Here is a 17,852-nt window from a genome sequence, read left to right as displayed (position 1 = left end):
GACAGAGTGCTATGACTTAGAAGTTGAGAGAGTCAGGGAATGAGCTTGAGGAGGAGGAACCTTAGATGATCTGCTAAGCTCAAAAATCTGTGCCAAGGCAAGGCAGGTTCCAGGCCTGTTACAGAACTGACAAGGAATACAGGCCTTTAACCTCCTAGGCCAAAGTACCATAAGTGTACCACTCATGCTTGTGCCTAAAACATTAGATTACGTTTAATCTCAGATTGAAGAAAAAAGCAAAACAAAGCCTATTTCAAATTTAGGGACTTCCCACTCCAACAGGTAGCTGGTGACAAAAATTTTTTGCTATTAACAGAGAAAAATCATTATTCTCCAAAATATAAAAAGAGATGTAATGCAAACATGTAAGACAATAGTTTAATAAGCAGTTATGAATTCTTGGTCTTGATGAACAGGAGTGGGGCAACAGGACTAGAAACAATAACCCAGGGATCACACAATCTGGCTGGTTTCTGAACTGTAACTTGCAAGGGCTAGTCATCCCTTAAAGGCAGCAACAAAAACTGCATTTAGAGGTGTTTGTGTTTTGGTTCTTTTGGTCATCCCGCTATAGGCTCATGCAGAGTTAAAAAGGCCCTCACCCTCACCTTTTCTTTCTCTTTAAAAAAGTTCTGGAAGCCAGTGTTGTGGCATAGTGGGTTAAGCCTCTGCCTGTGAGGCTGCTTGCATACCATATGAGCTCCAGTGAGTCCTGCCTGCTCCGCTTCTAATCCAGCGCCCTGCTAATGTGCCTGGGAGAAAGGCAGGTGACGACCCAAGTGCTTGGGTTCCTGCCACCCATGTGAGACCTGGATGAAGCTCTGGACTCTGGCTGGCCCAGACCTGGCTGTTGCAGCCACTGTGGGATGAACCAGCAGACTGAAGATCTCTCTCTGTGTCTCTTCCTCTCCCTCTAACACTGCCTTTCAAATAAATCAATCCTAAAACAAACAAACAAACAAAAAAACCCAAATCTATGTTAGGAATTGTTAGCCAAGACATCATTAGCTTGGCCGGCGCAGTGGCTCAATAGGCTAATCCTTCACCTGCGGCGCTGGCACACCAGGTTCTAGTCCCAGTCGGGGTGCCGGATTCTGTCCTGGTTGCCCCTCTTCCAGGCCAGCTCTCTGCTATGGCCCAGGAAGGCAGTGGAGGATGGCCCAAGTGCTTGGGCCCTGCACCCACATGGGAGACCAGGAGAAGCACCTGGCTTCTGGCTTCGGATTAGCGCGGTGCGCCGGCCGCAGCGCACTGGCCGCAGCAGCCATTGGAGGGTGAACCAACGGTAAAAGGAAGACCTTTCTCTCTGTCTCTCTCTCTCTCACTGTTCACTCTGCCTGTCAAGAACAAAAAACAAAAAACAAACAAAAAAAGACATCATTAGCTGATTTTATCCACACGTAGGCACCACTCAAACCATTTTTAAAGCACCCTCCTCTGTGATATCAATTATCTTATTGCTAAACAAAGATCTCTCCTGTCCAATCATGTTGGTAGCAATCAAGACATGCTACCAAGTCTCATGACTCACTCTCTCAAATCTGTGTTTAACAACGGGCCTGCATATGATCACATTCAAAGGCATCCTCCCTGGGGTTTTCCATGATTCCCTTGCTGCTACTGCAAAAACAGCCCCAGTTTTCACTTCTCAACTCCCCCAAGTGGCTAGGACCCTATGAAGCTTTCTCAGAAGAGGTTTTCAGAAGCATTAGGGGTGTGGAGGGGGAATGTGCTGGAGACAGAGGAGCTCAATCAAGCCAGTTCCCTCGATGAGTTCTGGTTCCATCATTCCTGTACTTGAACTGTTTCAACACTGCCTTCAAACCTGAAACACAGTCTTGAGTAAAAGTATTCCAAAACTGCAACAATTATGTAAAAATGTCTGTTTTGGGGGGCCAGCATTGTGGCACAGAGTGCCAATTCTAATCTTAGCTACTCCACTTCTGATCCAGCTCCTTGCTTGTGGGCCTGGGAAAGCAATGGAGGATGGCCCAAGTGCTTGGGCCCCTGCGCCCACATGGGAGACCCAGATAACGCTCCTGGTTCCAGCTTGGCCCTTTGGGTTTTTTTCTCTATGAGAAAATAATTTGGTTCTTTTAGCATCCATTGACTTAAAAAGCCAGCACGTTACAGGACTGTTGTGAAGAGACTCTATGTCCTAAAGCTGCTGTAGGGGCTGGCGTTGTGGGACAGCAGATGTCAGCATCACATATGGGCAACAGTTTGAGATCTGGCTGCTCCACTTCCAATCCAGCTTCACTTTCGATCCAGCTCCCTGTTAATGCACCTGGAAAAGCAGTGGAGGACGGCCCAAGTGCTTAGGCCCCTAATCCCACTTGGGAGACCTGGAAGAAGTTCCTGGCTCCTGGCTTGGGCCTGGCACAGTCCTGGCTGTTGCAGCCATTTGGGGAGTGAACCAGCAGATGGAAGATCAATCTCTGCTTCCACTCTGCCTCTGCCTCTCCCTCTAACTCTGCCTTTCAAAAAAAAGAAAGAAGTTAAAACTTACTAAACTATTAAGTGGAATGTAATAACCATTCTCTTAAAATAACATTCTTGGATCTATTTCTCTGATAGTTTAAAATTTTAATCAAACTGTGTCAATGAAATTGTTATAAGACCAGTTCACAAAATCCTACTGTCTTAGATCCTATCTCACTCATTTCAGAAATTTAGCTACTTAAATCAAAACTGCACTTGAAAATAGAAATTTGAAATATTGTCCTCTAAAACTCTCATCTGTTTTTTTTTTAAATTTTTTTAAATTTATTTTTTGACAGGCAGAGTTAGTGAGAGAGAGACAGAAATGTCTTCCTTCCGTTGGTTCACCCCCCAAATGGCCGCTATGGCCAGCGCGCTGCGCCAATCCAAAGCCAGGAGCCAGATGCTTCCTCCTGGTCTCCCATGGGGTGCAGGGCCAAGCACTTGGGCCATCCTCCACTGCCCTCCCGGGCCACAGCAGAGAGCTGGACTAGAAGAGGAGCAACCGGGACTAGAACCTGGTGTGCCAGCACCGCAGGCGGAGGATTAGCCTAGTGAGCCGCGGCGCTGGCCTAAAACTCTCATCTGTAATTTTGTACTTTCATCATTCAAGAAACAGAGTGAGGGCTAGCATTGTGACTCTGTGGATTAAGCTGCCACCTTTGATGCCAGTATCCCATTTGGGTCCCACTTCTCCACTTCCAAATGGATCCCTGCTACCACATCTGGGAAAGCTGCAGAGGACAGCCCAAGTGCTTGAGCCCCTGCCACCCAAGTGGGAGACCAGGACAGAGTTCCTGGCTCTTGTTTTCTGTAGCCACTAGGGAGTGAGCCAGTGGATGGAAGACTGATCTCTCTCTCTCTCTCCTTCTCCCTCTGTAATTTTGCCTTTCAAGTAAATAAATAAATCTTAAAAAAAGAAAAAAAAAAAAAAAGGAAGACAGAAAGAGTCAGCGGTAAAAACACAAAGGAAAAGGAATCTGCTGAGATTCCTTTTCAAACACAGCCACCAGTTTGCCTCCCACTTTGAAAGTAGAAGTGTAATTCATGATCCGGTATTAACTTCAGAGGGGTCAGCGTTGTGGCACAGCACGTAAAGCTGATGCCCGCAACGCCGGCATCCCATATGGACACTGTTTTTGAGTCTGGGCTGCTCCACTTCCAATCCAGTTCCCTATGCACTCCTGCCATTGTGCTCATTTGGGGAATGAACCAGTGCACAGCAGATCTCCCTCTCTCTGTCACTCATTCTAATAAATAAATCTTTTTAAAAAAGTTTCACTTTAGGGGCCAGCGCTGTGGCATAGCAGGTAAAGCTGCCACCTGTGGTGCCGGCATCCCATATGGGCACCGGTTCGAGACCCGGATGCTCCACTTCCTATCCAGCTCTCTGCTATGGCCTGGGAAAGCAGAAGATGGCCCAAGTCCTTGGGCCCCTGCAACCACATGGGAGACCCGGAAGAGGCTCTTGGCTTCAAATCCGCTCAGCTCTGGCCATTGCACCCATCTAGGGAGTGAACCAGCTGATGGAAGACCTCTCTCCCTGTCTCTCTCTGCCTCTCCTCTCTCTGTGTAACTGTGACTTTCAAGTAAAAAAAATAAATCTTTTTAAAAAAGTTTCACTTTAAAACTTAAAATATTGCCGGCGCCACGGCTCAATAAGCTAATTCTCCACCTAGCAGCGCCAGCACACCAGGTTCTAGTCCCGGTTGGGGCACCGGATTCTGTCCCGGTTGCCCTTCTTCCAGGCCAGCTCTCTGCTGTGGCCCAGGAGTGCAGTGGAGGATGGCCCAAGTGCTTGGGCCCTGCACCCCATGGGAGACCAGGAGAAGCACCTGGCTCCTGCCTTCGGATCAGTGCGATGCGTTGGCTGCAGAGGCCATTGGAGGGTGAACCAACGGCAAAGGAAGACCTTTCTCTCTGTCTCTCTCTCTCACTGTCCACTCTGCCTGTCAAAAAAAATTAAAAATTTTTTAAAAACTTAAAATAGTATTCTAAATCTAATTTTAATAATACCCGCCACTGATTTTCTCTGCCTGCCGTTACGTACTTTTGGTATATATAAAATATCTACTCTCCACATACTAGGATTGGGGATTTTTTTCCTCCAAGGTCTCAGGCAAGTCTGTCTCTGATCAACCCTCTTCCCCTCTCTGGACTCTGTACACAGACCCTGGGGCTTAAAACAACACAAAAAAGCTCTGAGCTTCTCATCAAGGTCTGGCAATGCCTGCTCTCAAGCCACAGGCCACGGGGTCCCCGCCTGGTCCCCACAGCTACAGATGCCCTGTGCCATGGAAGTATCCACCTCAGCTTCAGGTTCTTCACTAAGGAAAGGCAATCGAGACTCTAGACCTCAGCGAGAACGTAACTCCCTCCCACCACAAGGGCTGACACACCTAGAGCGGCTGAAGCGGCTTCCCCAGAGGCTGGCCTCACAGACAGAAATACAAGCTGGGCAGGTGACAGCCTACTGAGCTCCATCCTCTCTGTCTCCTCGACCTCTCCTGCAGGTGTGAGGAGCTTCTTCATTCCCTACCGGCCACCCTGCCCTCCTCATTCTTTCTCCCTTCACAACAGAGGGCAAACAGGCCTTCCAGCGCCCGCGGTCTAGACGGTCCCTTCCTGAATGTTCACAGTTATCTATCACCTGCAAGACATCAGCACCTGAGAAAAACAGGCAGTCACTCCAAGTCAGTCTTCAAGCAAATCACACACATGCAAATAAGCTATCTGGGCCTTCAAACGTCTAATGCTTTATACTAAATTTAGGGACCAGAACCCAGAACAATGAACTGTAAGCATTAGCAGCATCTAAAATATAATAGACTTCCATAATATACTTTGAAGTATACATCACAATTTCCTCCTCTGCTCTTCCTTTAACAGCAAATATAGCCGTGCTATCTGCTGTTCTCAGTGCCTCACGACATTTATGCATGGAATGCCTCCACCAGCACATGGTTTGGGTCTGTGCAGTCCTATCGTGCCTCTGGTACTTTCCTTACAGCACTGACAGGAAACAAAACTGCTGGGAAACCACTAGAGGGCATGGGTTGCAACCATGGTTTCACAGCTCATAAGGAAACTAGGGCTGAACTTCACACACCCTTACGCTCACCCCTCTGGACTGAAGGTAAGGAAGAAACTGACGCTGCATCTCATCCTGCAGGAGTAGAACCTACCAGAAAACACACTGACACTCAGCAGCTCCCGCTTGCTCCATGGGTGCATCTTCTGTTTACAAAGCCTTGAACGTAAATGCAAACACAGCAAGTCCCCCTCTCCCATCCGAACCCTGCCAGAGATCTGAAATCTGCAGCCGCCTTAATACCGTCAATACAGTTTGGCAAGCAAGTGGCCTAAGGTCAAACGGTAAGAGAAATACAAAGCTGCCCTTCACTACACGGTACTGCTCCCTATCAAGAGAGCCGTTTACGAAACACTGGATTTAACAGTAGGTCAGTCTGGATATGATTCATTTACTTTAAAATACTCTTTTTTGAGAATCCTTCTAAATGGTAAATCCCCCTTACTTAACTCAAAACCACCAGGAATCTAAAAATTAAGTTTGATTTGGGTACGGGGAACCACAAGAGACAGCACCAAGGATTAACTGCACAGTATTTCAAAGAGCAACTCCAAACTGCGGCCATCTCTGAATTATTTACATAGGTAGTAAAGCCACAGTCAGCCTCAGCCCGGGGCGGGCTCTGCTCCTTCAACAGCCCACCGTTCCACCATGACTATCATCTCAACTCCAAACAATTTCTACATTTAATCCACTTCGCACCTGCATCTTTCCTTAGACGCACCGCAAAACCTAGGGACTCTTGGAAATCCTGGAACATCAGCACGGACAGAAATCCTTTCCAAATTAACTGCAATGTGTGACTTCTTTCCACGCAAACTCGCTTAGTTAACTCTTTGTTCTTTTTCTGTCACCACACCAAATTATTGCCTGAGCCTTAGAAAAGCACATACCCAAATGGAAAAAAAAAAAAAAGGACCTTGCCATCACCATTCCGGAAACAATGTCAAAAAATCCGAGGTTCCTTCTTGTTCTTTAACAAAAGAATCAACTCTCAAAACTTAAAAGTCATTTCTGCCAAGGCCACACCTTCTAACCTTCTCGTCATCCACAAATCAAATCGAAACTGCTCGGAGCCGCTGCACAGAGACCCGGACCGCATCTCCCTACAACCTGAGAAGAGGTCGGGGCGCGCCGGGCGACTCCGGAGAGCGGCTCGGAGGAAGCGCCTCCCGCCTCGCAGCCTCTTCCTTCCTCGGGCGGGATGGCGGGGCGGAAGGCGCTCGCGAGGGGGAAACACACCCCAACTTCCCACTTCGGATGTCCGCCCCTCCGCTTTTCCTTCCAGAACCTACGGCCGAGCAACTCCCGAGCCCGACGGCGGCTCGGAGGGGCGGGCAGGGGTTGAGTGCGGGGCGGAAACCCAACGAGGGCGTCGAGCGGGGCGCCTCCCGCCCGGGCTGCACCCCAACACCCGTTCCCTCACGGAAGCGCGAGTCTAACCCCCACCCAGCCGCCCACATCGCCGCCCCGGGCCGCCCCGGGCCGCCCTCGCCCACCCGTCGCCCTGCCGGCCCGGCCCTGGCCGCCGCCGCCCGCCCACCCGCCCTTCCCGGCCGCTCCCCGCGGGCGCCCGGCGACGCGAAGCCAGGCCACTCACATCCGTCCGCGTCCTCCTGCAGGTCCTCCTGGAGTAGCGAGAGGTCTGCGCCGAGACAGAGAAGAAAGGCCCGGTCAGCGCCCCGCGGCCAGGCGCGCCGCCCCCACCGCCCACCGCCCGCCCTCCCGGCCCCGCGGCGCCTCCCCGCGCCGGGACCCCGCGCCGGCCTCGGCTCGCCAGCCACTCGGGGCGGCGGGGAGGCGCCGCCGCCGCCGCCGCCGCCCGGAGAACAGGGGGCCACGTACCCGCCATCTTGTGGTCGCCCCCTCCTCCTCGGTCTCCCGGGGATCCGGGGCTACATGGAGCGGCGCGAGCCGGGGAGCCGGTGGACGCGCGCGGGAGGGGCGGCGAGGAGGGCCGGGCCGGCGGGGGCGCGCGCGCGGGGCGGGCCGAGGGCCCGGGCCTGCCGCGGGCGGCGCGGCTCCCGGACGCCTGGGCCCTCGGCCTCGCCCCGCCCCGCCTCGCCGGCCTCTCCGCGCGGCTCCGGGGCGGCCGGCGCGCCCGCCTCCCGCCTCCCCGCTCCCGGCCCGGTGCGGCCCGGCCGCGCGCGCTCACACCCTCGGCCGGAGGCGCCCCGGCGCCGAGCGCTGCGGACGGGGGCGCGCAAGCACGGCCGGCCGGGACCCTGCGGCGAGTGCCGGAACCCGACCCCGGGCGGGGCCTCCCGCGGCCCGGCTGCTTTATTGGGTCACCGGCCTCGCCCTGCGCTCGGCGGCCGCAGCCTTCTCGGCGGGCGCGCCGCTCGCCGCTCGCCGCCCGCGCCCCCTCCCCAGGCCCGCACGTACGTCGTCGGCGATCCGAGGCCGGGGGCGGCTCCCGAGGCCGGCGGGGCCGAGGGTCCCACCTCCGCTCGGAGGAAGCGCCGCCTCCCCGCCGTCTAGGGCTCTCGCCAAGTGGCTGCTAACAAAGCCCAGGGCCCTGCTGGGGGGTGGTTGAGTGACAAAGTCGTGTCTGCTCGGCCCGCTCCCCCGGCTGCGCGTTTCTCCACTCGTCCCGCGAAGCCGGAGCTGACAAGGCGGGAAAGTCACCGGCCGGAGCGTGGCAGGCCCGGGGTCACGTCTGGAGGCTGCCATTTACTTGGTGTGTGACCCATTTGTAGCATGTCGGTGCAGCCTGCCTGTCGGGGTTCAGTGAGGAGCGAGCGCAGCCTAGCACTGTGCCTGATGCTAGGAGGTGGCAGGTGAAGGGTGCTGTTGATGAACTTCGTGTGTGTGTGTGTGTGTGTGTTAGACGATTTTGGCAGCACTTGCTCAACTGAAGTCTGAGTTACAGGTTTTCTTATTCCCATTATTTTCCGAGTGAGGCGATTAGCTCAAGCTCCAAAAGTCTGGGTTCTCTGACTTTCACCGCCCAACTTCCATGACTTAGCCCTACTCCGCGGAGGAAAAAACGCAGACTTGGAATTGATGCCTCTTTGGAGGGGAAGGAGTCCTCTCTCTTCCTGAGGAGAGAATTCTAAATAGTTAACCAGCTTTTTCCTTTCTACGTTGTTTTAACCCAGAACAGTGTATTGGCGTTAAATGCTATGACAGAGCCTCTGAAAATCAACCCCCAGCGGGTTCCTCATAGATACTCCTCATTTCCTCTCAGATATTGTTTATAAGACAGAAAACAGGTTGCATTAATCCGTGTGACATTTCTGAGAGTAAAAATCAGGATAGCCCTAACTCCAAGTGTGTGTCTAATTTTCTCAAATATAGGGTAATTAAACAGTCCAAACTTCTGTTTCTCACCTCCCCCTGTAGAAGCCCCTTTGTGAATTCAGCTAACCCTAATTCTCCAGAAAGAGTTGGAAATTCAGGACCCATCAACAAAAACCAGCCCCAACCGAGTCAGCCAGAGAGTTCTGCCCTCCTCTGCTACCTGCGTTGTTGACACACCTGCCACTTTAACCAATTCTGAGTAGAAGGAGGAGGAACGGCCAAATCCATTCTGTACACTAACAGGTGACTTCATTGGGAAAATGCAGACGCGACCAAGGACAACTGTGCTTCAGCCACTGGAATTACAAACACAGAACTGCCCTGATGATCTACCCGATAAAGATGAATGTGAAACACTCAGCGATCAGGGTATGACAGAGTTTGTGTACCAAAACTGGCTTTGCGTGTGGTATGACTTACCTCCACCGTGAGGAGCTGGGTCTCCGGGAATTTTCTCTCAGTATCTGGGAAAAGGCAGCCAACATGGGAGGATCTGTGCAGTGTTTCCATATTGTTCAAGAACTATGCATTTGGTTATAAGCTGAATTACACAACAGATACCTTTAAGCAGCATGGTTTTTAGACATTGCAGTGAGGGCATCTTTCGTTATTCCTGACACAGCACAGGAACATATTTTTACATTTGCTTTTCTCTGACTCCTTTCTCAAAAGATAAGCAGTTTAGCCCTACAAACTACACTGTTCCTGCCCTATAAAAATGATAGCTAAACAAAGAATAGTAATCATTGTGCTATGTCCCTTTACCCCAATTTAACTTACAATGTAGCCTGTGGGTGCCCGAAATTATATTTTGTCCAGGGGTCAGAGCACAACACAAAATCCATTCTTATCCTGCTTTGCCTCTGAAATCTGTAAAATATGGGGAGTGTCCCAAGTCAGTTTTTTATTTTTAAGATTTAAGAGGCAGAGTTACAGAGAAAGGGAGAGTCAGAGAGAAAGACCTTCCATCTGCTGGTTCACTCCCTAAATGGTCACAATGGCCAGAGCTGAGCTGGTCCACAGTCAGGAGCCAGGAGCTTCTTCTGGGACTCCCATGTGAGTGCAGGGGCTCAAGGACTTGGGCCATCTTCCTCTGCTTTCCCAGGCCATAGCAGAGAGCGGGATTGGAAGAGAAGCAGCTAGGACTCGAACAGGCGCCCATATGGGATACGGGAGCTGCAGGCAGAGCTTAGCCCACTACGCCACAGTGCTGGCCCCCCCAAATCAGTTTTTTAAAAGTATTTTCCACTAGGGCGGGCCCTGTGGTGCAGTAGGTTAATCCTCCGCCTGCAGCACCGGCATCCCATGTGGGCGCCTGTTCTAGCCCCAGCTGCTCCTCTTCCAATCCAGCTCTCTGTTGTGGCCTGGGAAAGCAGTGGAAGATGACCCAGGTCCTTGGGCCGCTGCACCCACGTGGAAGACTAAGAAGAAGCTCCTGGCTCCTGGCTTTGGATCAGCGCAGCTCCAGCCATTGTGCAGCTCCGGCTGTTGTGGCCATTTGAAGAGGGAACCAACGGGCAGAAGACCTTTCTCTCTGTTTCTCCCTCGCACTGTCTGTAACTCTTACCTCTCAAATAAATAAATAAAATCTTTAAAAAAAAGTATCATCCACTAATGGGCTATGAGGGTCTGAATTTAAAAAAAAAAAAAGTCCTTTTCCAGATAATACTGGAAACTTTTTAAAATAGATTTTTGTTAAAAATTAATGCATTTCTGGGGCCTGTGCTGTGGTGTAGCGGATTAAGCTGCCACCTGCAGTGCTGGCCTCCCGTATGGGCCCGGTTCAAGATCCGGCTGCTCCACTTCCAATCCAGCTATCTTGTTATGGCCTGGGAAAGCAGTGGAAGCTGGCCTAAGTCCTTGGGCCCCTGCACCTGTGTGGGAGACCTGGACGAGGCTCCTGGCTCCTGGCTTCAGATTGGCGCAGCTCCAGCCTATGCAGCCAACTGGGGAGTGAACCAGCAGACAAAAGACCTCTCTCTTTGCCTCTCCTTCTCTGTCTGTGTAACTTTCAAATAAATAAATAAATAAATCTTTAACAAAATAAATTCATTTCAAATACAAAATTTACAAACATACTGCAAAACAAAGTTAAGATATAAAAATGCTAGCTATAATATTAACAGATAATGCTTAAATTAATCATGAAATAAGACAATATCTTATTTTGAAAAAATTTTTTTCCTGTTTTTAAGTTTAAATCCCACCTCTTTTTATACCTCAGATCTTTTTTTTTTTTTTTTGACAGGCAGAGTGGACAGTGAGAGAGAGAGAGAGACAGAAAGGTCTTCCTTTTCCGTTGCTTCACCCTCCAATGGCCGCTGCGGCCGGCACACAGCGCTGATCCGAAGGCAGGAGCCAGGTGCTTCTCCTGGTCTCTCATGGGGTGCAGGGCCCAAGCACTTGGGCCATCCTCCACTGCACTCCCGGGCCACAGCAGAGAGCTGGACTGGAAGAGGAGCAACTGAGACAGAATCCGGTGTCCCGACCAGGACTAGAACTTGGGGTGCCGGCACCGCAGGTGGAGGATTAGCCTAGTGAGCTGCGGCGCCGGCCTATACCTCAGATCTTTAACTGGGGGTCAGAGACTATAATTTTTGAAAATTAATATGAGGCCGGCCAGTGGGCTGGGAGCCTGTGGGCCCCTTCAGATGTAGAATGAGTGTCCCTCACAAGCAGGCTGCCAGCTGTGGCTGGAAAGCCTGTCTCCAGACCAACTGGCATCTCCCCAACTACAGCTCCTTGTGCTATATGTGTGGCAACCTTGCAGCTTTAAATCGCACCTTCAGGGTGGGTGCAAGCATTCACTCAGAGCTGGCAGGGGAAGGGGCTGAGCCGCTGGGGACAGTTGGACTGGCTCCAAGAGACCCTGGCTATCTTGTGTGACCTTTCGGTTTTAAACCATGCCTTCAGGTTAGTTACAGTCTTCCATCCAGAGCTAACAAGGGAGGGGGCTGAGCCCCTTAGGAGACAAACAGTCTCCAGGAGACCCCCCCCCTTCTCCTTGAGCCCCAAGTCAATCAACATACATACGTTAAACCCCTGTCTAATGGGCACCGCCCCCCAAAAGGATGACCCAATGAGCAAATGGTAATGCCTTAAAAACCTGGGACACTTCCTTAAAGCCAGTGTCCTGCTAGGGTCTCCTCTCTATCACTTACCAATCAAATAAAGTTTCTGCCTCTTTGCAAATTGTTTCCCGACTTTTTATTTCTATACTAAGCTGAGGGAAAGAATCCACGAGACTCACTCCAGCAAGCACCCTCCCCTGTGTGACCGGTAACATAACATTGAGTTTGGCTTGAAAGAAGGCATTTGTTTTGTCTTCTGGATATTTCAGTTGCCTCACATAAATGGAAAGTCTGATGCTTTTTTTCTGATAATTTAATACGGTCATGTTTCTAGTACAGTTGGTCACAAAACCTCTCTAAACTAATCCAGAGCTAAGACCCCAGGAAGGGGTACCATGGCTTACACAAGACCCTATGGAGCTTGACCTATAGACTGTGGGGTTTTGTTTTTTCATACAAACTGAATCTCTAGATGATGCAGATTTCCAAAAATGAGGATGCTTAAATAATCTTTTTAATATTTATTTTTCAACTGTTTGGGAGGCAGAGAGAGAGAAAGAAAGAGAGAGAATCTTCCATCAGCTGGTTCACTCCTCAAATGCCTACAACTGCCAGGGCTGGGCCAGGCTGAAGCCAGGAGCCAGGAACTCCAACCAGGTGTCCCACATGGGTGACAGGGGCCCAAGCCTCTGAGCCATCAGCTGCTGCCCTCCCAGGATGCATTAGTGGGAAGCTGAATCAGAAGCAGAGCAGCCAGGACTCACCTGGCACTGTGACCTGGGATGGCAGTGTCCCAACCAGCAACTTGCCCACTGCACTATAATGTCTACCCCTGGCGGAAATTTTTCCAGAGATCAAGGAACCTTGGAAATTGAGGCATAAGGCTCTTCAAAAACAAACATGAAAGTTATCATGGGGAAAAATATTGCTAATAACCAAAAAATCCACCTAATATTACCTTCTTTAATTTTTATATTGAATCATTTGCTTTTTTCCTTCAAAGCAGTCATTCCTGAAGTGGAAAGTTGAAGGCAGGCTTATTTGTTATTATTTTAAATAATTACAAAATGAATTTGAATGAATGAATCTGAAAATGAGGAAAGACATAAAAATACTTCCTAAACAAATGTTTTATATTCATGTTGGTTCATTTCTGTTTTTGGAGACAGGTTGATGAGATGTCCTATAGTGGTGTAAGCTGGAGTCCCAGCTGCTCCACTTCCCAAGAAGAACAACAACAAAAAAATTGTTAGTTAGTTGCCAATATCTTGCCTGAAGCCCCCCAAATATTTTTGTGCATTGTATAAAGGCAAATATTTGCGTTAAATTGTTCTTGCTGGGGACCGGTGCTGTGGAATAGTGGGTTAAACCTCTGCCTGGGTCACCAGCATCACGTATGCAAGCTGGTTTGTCTCCTGACTGCTCCTCTTCTCATCCTATGGCCTGGGAAAGCAGTGGAAGATGGCCCAAGTCCTTGGGCTTCTGTACCCTCATAGGAGACCCAGAAGAAGCTCCTGGCTCCTGGCCTCTGGCTTCAGATCGGCCCAGCTCTGGCCATTGCAGCTATTTGGGGGAGTGAACCAGCAGATGGACGACCTCTCTCTCTGACTCTCCTTCCCTCTGCCTGTAACTCTGCCTCTCAAATAGATAAGTAAATCTTAAAAAAAAAAAAAAAAAAGTGATCTTGCCCTTCCTCTAGTCCCCGTTGAAGCTCTCTGCCAAGGTGACATTTCAAAATGTGAAATCTTAGCTTTTCCTACAGCTTTCATATTTAGGTTTTGTTTTTTCAAAGACCTTTGACCTCTTTTTAGTCACATCAACTGAAGACACATATTCTCACACCATCCTAAGAAAAGAAAAGGAAGGAAGGGAAAAAATAGCTCCCGAACAGACCGCTGTCCAGGGTTAGTGCCTTGGACTCTTCTTGCCCCGTTTGCAGGAGCTGGAGGCTGCTCTTAGAAGGCAAGGGACAGCAGCTGCACCCACAGTCAACCGTAGCTCAAGTTCTTCGCATAGACTTGTTCTGAACACAATAGTGCATCCTGCTAGACCTGCAACTATAAAGCCCGAGTATAAAGGAAAACAATCCGTCCGTCCCTGCTCTGTTTCTCATCCACCATGTTCAATACTCCAGAGCATTTCCCTGTGTACCTGGTTACTGGAGCCAAAAGGATTCTCCACTGGGGAATTCTGTAGTTATTCCAGCCAAGCTACAACAACTTACAGCACTCATTCCACCCACTTCAATTTCATTGGGAAAACTAAGATGTATAAACAGCATTAAATGTATTAAAACAGCAGAGCTGGGGTGGGTATTTAGCAGTTAAGAAGCCTGTATCTCATATTGGAGTGTCTTGGTTAGATACCCAAGCCCTGGATCTTGACTCCTGTTTCCTGCTAATGCAGACCTTGGGAGGTGGCAGGTGATGGCTCAAGTGATTGGTTCCTGCCACCCATCTGGGAGACCTAGGCTGAGTTCCCAGCTCCCGGCTTCAGTCTTGCCCAGCCCCAGCATTTGCAGGCATTTGGGGAGTGAAATAGCAGGTAGACCTAGTTCTCTCTCTCTCTCTCTCTCTCTCTCTCTCTCTCTCTCTCCTCTCTCTCTCACTGTCTTTGCCTCTCAAGAAAACTTTAAAAAATTGAAACAACACTGCTCATTTTATTGATGCCTGCTTCTTAGAATTCAGAAACTGTGTTAGTGGCGGTCACGCTGAAAGCGGTGTGGAGGAGGAGCCTACCACAACTGCCGCCGCAATGCTTAGTATTCTGAGTCCAGGTGGATGAATAAGTTGAACCAGGAGGAAATCACGGCAAACTACAAGAGCTCAGCGGTCAGCTATGAGTCCCTTCACTCTAATGCTGCTCTACAGTGCTAGAATTTGATTCAGAAGAAATTGCTTCCTTTCCAATGTCATTTCTGTGTAACTCTTTGTAAAAGTCCTTGATTCCTGTGTTGAAACAGAAAATATTAGCACAATGTCACAAAACAATTCATACGGGGCTGTCGCTGTGATACAGCAGGTTAAAGCCCCGACCTACAGTGCTGGCATCCCATCTGGGTGCCATTTCAAGTCCCATCTGCTCCACTTCTGATCCAGCTCTCTGCTATGGCCTGGGAAAGCAGTGGAAGATGACCCAAGTCCTTGGGCCCCTGCACCTGCGTGGGAGACCTGGAAGAAGCTCCTGGCTCCTGACTCCTGGCTTCAGATCAGCTCAGCTCTAGCTATTGTGGTCATTTGAGGAATGAACCAGTGGACAGAAGACCTCTCTCTCTCTCTCTCTGGCTCTACCTCTCTCTGTAACTCTTATCTTTCAAATAAATAAAATAAATCTTTTTTAAAAAGTAGATAAAACTAATTCATACACAAGAAAACTAATAAACTTTACAACTTTTTATTTAGAAATAATTACAGATTTATAGAAAGTTGCAAAAAATGTACTGGGATGTCATTTGTCCCCTTTACCAGTGCCCCCAACAGTTACATGGTATACATGGAACATCTGTGAGGTACATGTGCCAGGTGTTATGCTAAGGGCTTGTATGTACTTTCTGATTTAATTCTTTTTTTTTTAAGATTTATTTGTTTATTTGAAAGAGTTTCACAGAGAGAGGAGAGGCAGAGAGAGAGAGAGAGAGAGAGAGAGAGAGAGAGAGAGAGAGAGAGGTCTTCCATCCTCTGGTTCATTCCCCAGTTGGCTGCAACAGCCGGAGCTGCGCCAGTCCGAAGCCAGGAGCCAGGAGCTTTTTCCACGTCTCCCATGAGGGTGCAGGGGCCCAAGGACTTGGGCCATCTTCTTTTGCTTTCCCAGGCCACAGCAGAGAGCTGGTTCGGAAGTGGAGCAAGGATCTTGAACCGGCACCCATATGGGATGCTGGCACTTCAGGTCAGTGCGTTAACCTGCTGCGTCACAGTGCCGGCCCCCTGATTTAATTCTTAAATCAGTCCTGTGAAGTAGGTATTATTATTACCGTATTTAAAAATAATGGCGGGGCCAGCATTGCAGTGCAGCTGTTGAGCTCCCCGCTGTGATACCGGCATCCCAGTGAGCACCAGTTCAAGTTCTGGTTGCTCCACTTCCAATCCAGTTCCCTGCTAAATGTACCTGGGAAAGCAGTGGAAGATAGCCCAAGTCCTTCAGCCTCTGCACTCACGTGGGAGACCCAAAATGAGTTCCTGGCTCCTTATATCAGCCTGGCCTAGCCCCAGCCATTTCAAGAGAGTGTCCAGTCCTTCAGCATACACTGTCCTGGTCTCAACTTTAATTCTATCTGGCCTTTGCGATTCCTTGCTGGTTTTGTCATTGAAACATTTTAAGAGTCACTGTTTCTGGCTCCTTGCTTTGGCCTGGCCCAGCCCCAGCTGTTGCAGCCATTTGGGGAGTGAACCAGTGAATGGAAAACCTCTCTCTGTTTCTCCTCTCTCTCTGTAACTTTGCCTTTCAAATAAGTAAACACATCTTTTTTTTTTTTTAAATCACCCTTTTACTTGGTTTCTCACCTCACATCTTGACCAATATATTATTAGCCACTTCAAAACCATGCTATCAGCTTTCTAATGAGCCTTTTACAATTTATCCTTGCCAGCAAGTATACAAAAATTATTGTTCTTGTGTAGTGTTTTTCTCATAACAGTTCTGTGGGAGCCTCAAGCACATTCTTTAACAACATTCTGCCACCAAATTGTTAGTTGGCCTCTATCACCAAGGTTTCCGACTACCTCAGTCTTTGGTCTCCAGCCGTGCTGTTCTGGGTAGATGATCAAGAACTTGCTTCAGTCAAGTTCAGTCACGTCACCCTCAAATCATACTCTTGGTTAGCAGGAGGTTTTTAGTTGTTGCTGCTGCTTGGAGGCATGGGGTGTGATTCTACATCATTGCAACATTTATTCTTTGCTGATTTTTCCAATAGTGAAAATACATGTTCTTGGAAAAATCCAGAAAAGTACAAATTAGAATCACTCAAACTGCTCAAACTCAGAGGTTATACCCAAGAACATTCATGCATCTTTACCTCTTTTAAGTTTTCAAAGTTAAGCTGTCATGATTCACAAATGATATTAATATACTAATAATCTAATATAATAATATTAATAATGCTATGTTAATATACTACATATTATGAATGTAATTCAAAAAGTTTATGGAAATGGAATTAAAAGATACATTTATGTTGGTAAAAAGCAAAATTTGAAGGGCTGGCATTGTGACACAGCTGATTAAGCCACTGTTTGCCGCGCTGGCAGCCTGTATCAGAGAGCCTGTTTCAGTCCCAGCTGTTCTGCTTTCAATCCAGCTTCCTGCTAATGTGCCAGGGAAGGCAGCAGATGACGGCCCAAGTGCTTGGACCCCTGCCACCCGTACGGGAGACCCAGATGGAGTTCCTGCATCCTGGTTTTACCCTGACCCAGCCCTGGTTGTTACGACCAACTGGGGAATGAACCACTGGATGGAAGATCTCTGTCTCTCTATCTCTTTCCCTCCCTGCCTCCTATGCTCTGTCTTTCACATAAATAAATCTTTAAAAATAAAATAAAATTGCAATCCATGCAATTTTTCATCATACTTATTTTCTAAGGACTTTTTGAATTCTCCTGTGTGCATATGTGCACACACACATGAGGCGGTCTTCCTGGAGTTCATGGAAAACCCATGTTATCTTTCAACTCCATCTTCTAGCAACATCTTGAAGTACTTTCTTATGTGCAAAATACAAGAATCCACAAACAAACTATTAAAGTGAGAAACTAAATTTAGCAAAGTTACTGAACACAAGATCAATCTTATATGTAGTAAGGAAACACTTAATAAGTATAAACAAATAGACCAATATAAACACCAAATCTTTGAAATGAACCTACTGAAAGACATGCAGGACCATTATAGAACATTATTGAGGAAATTATTTT

The 17,852-nt window shown here is 48.8% G+C and overlaps 1 protein-coding gene and 1 long non-coding RNA gene across 4 annotated transcripts in view; one reads left to right on the top strand and one right to left on the bottom strand.

Annotated features, from left to right (window-relative positions):
* Positions 1–7,987, bottom strand: part of PPP4R1 (protein phosphatase 4 regulatory subunit 1) — an 85,193-nt gene extending 77,206 nt beyond the window's left edge. For 2 of the 3 annotated variants that reach the window (XM_062201358.1, XM_062201361.1), the window contains exons 1-2: positions 7,418–7,528; positions 7,173–7,217 (exon numbers count right to left, since the gene is read on the bottom strand). In XM_062201358.1, the coding sequence (XP_062057342.1) occupies positions 7,173–7,217; positions 7,418–7,424 (52 nt within the window). In that variant the 5' untranslated portion in view covers positions 7,425–7,528. Of the gene's footprint in view, positions 1–7,172; positions 7,218–7,417; positions 7,529–7,957 lie in introns of those variants that run through there. The other variant, XM_062201362.1, reaches the window with a different exon arrangement.
* A 23-nt stretch (positions 7,988–8,010) lies between these two features.
* LOC133767135 (uncharacterized) lies at positions 8,011–12,051 on the top strand. Its single transcript, XR_009866812.1, has 3 exons — positions 8,011–8,252; positions 8,918–9,244; positions 11,124–12,051. It is a non-coding gene; the product is annotated as an uncharacterized LOC133767135 (long non-coding RNA).
* Positions 12,052–17,852: the final 5,801 nt, after the last annotated feature.

Source organism: Lepus europaeus, chromosome 9 (assembly GCF_033115175.1).
Source record: "Lepus europaeus isolate LE1 chromosome 9, mLepTim1.pri, whole genome shotgun sequence".
Classification (NCBI taxonomy): Eukaryota; Metazoa; Chordata; class Mammalia; order Lagomorpha; family Leporidae; genus Lepus; species Lepus europaeus.
The sequence above is the reverse complement of the archived record's forward strand: the minus strand, read 5'-3'. Positions and strand labels throughout refer to the sequence as shown.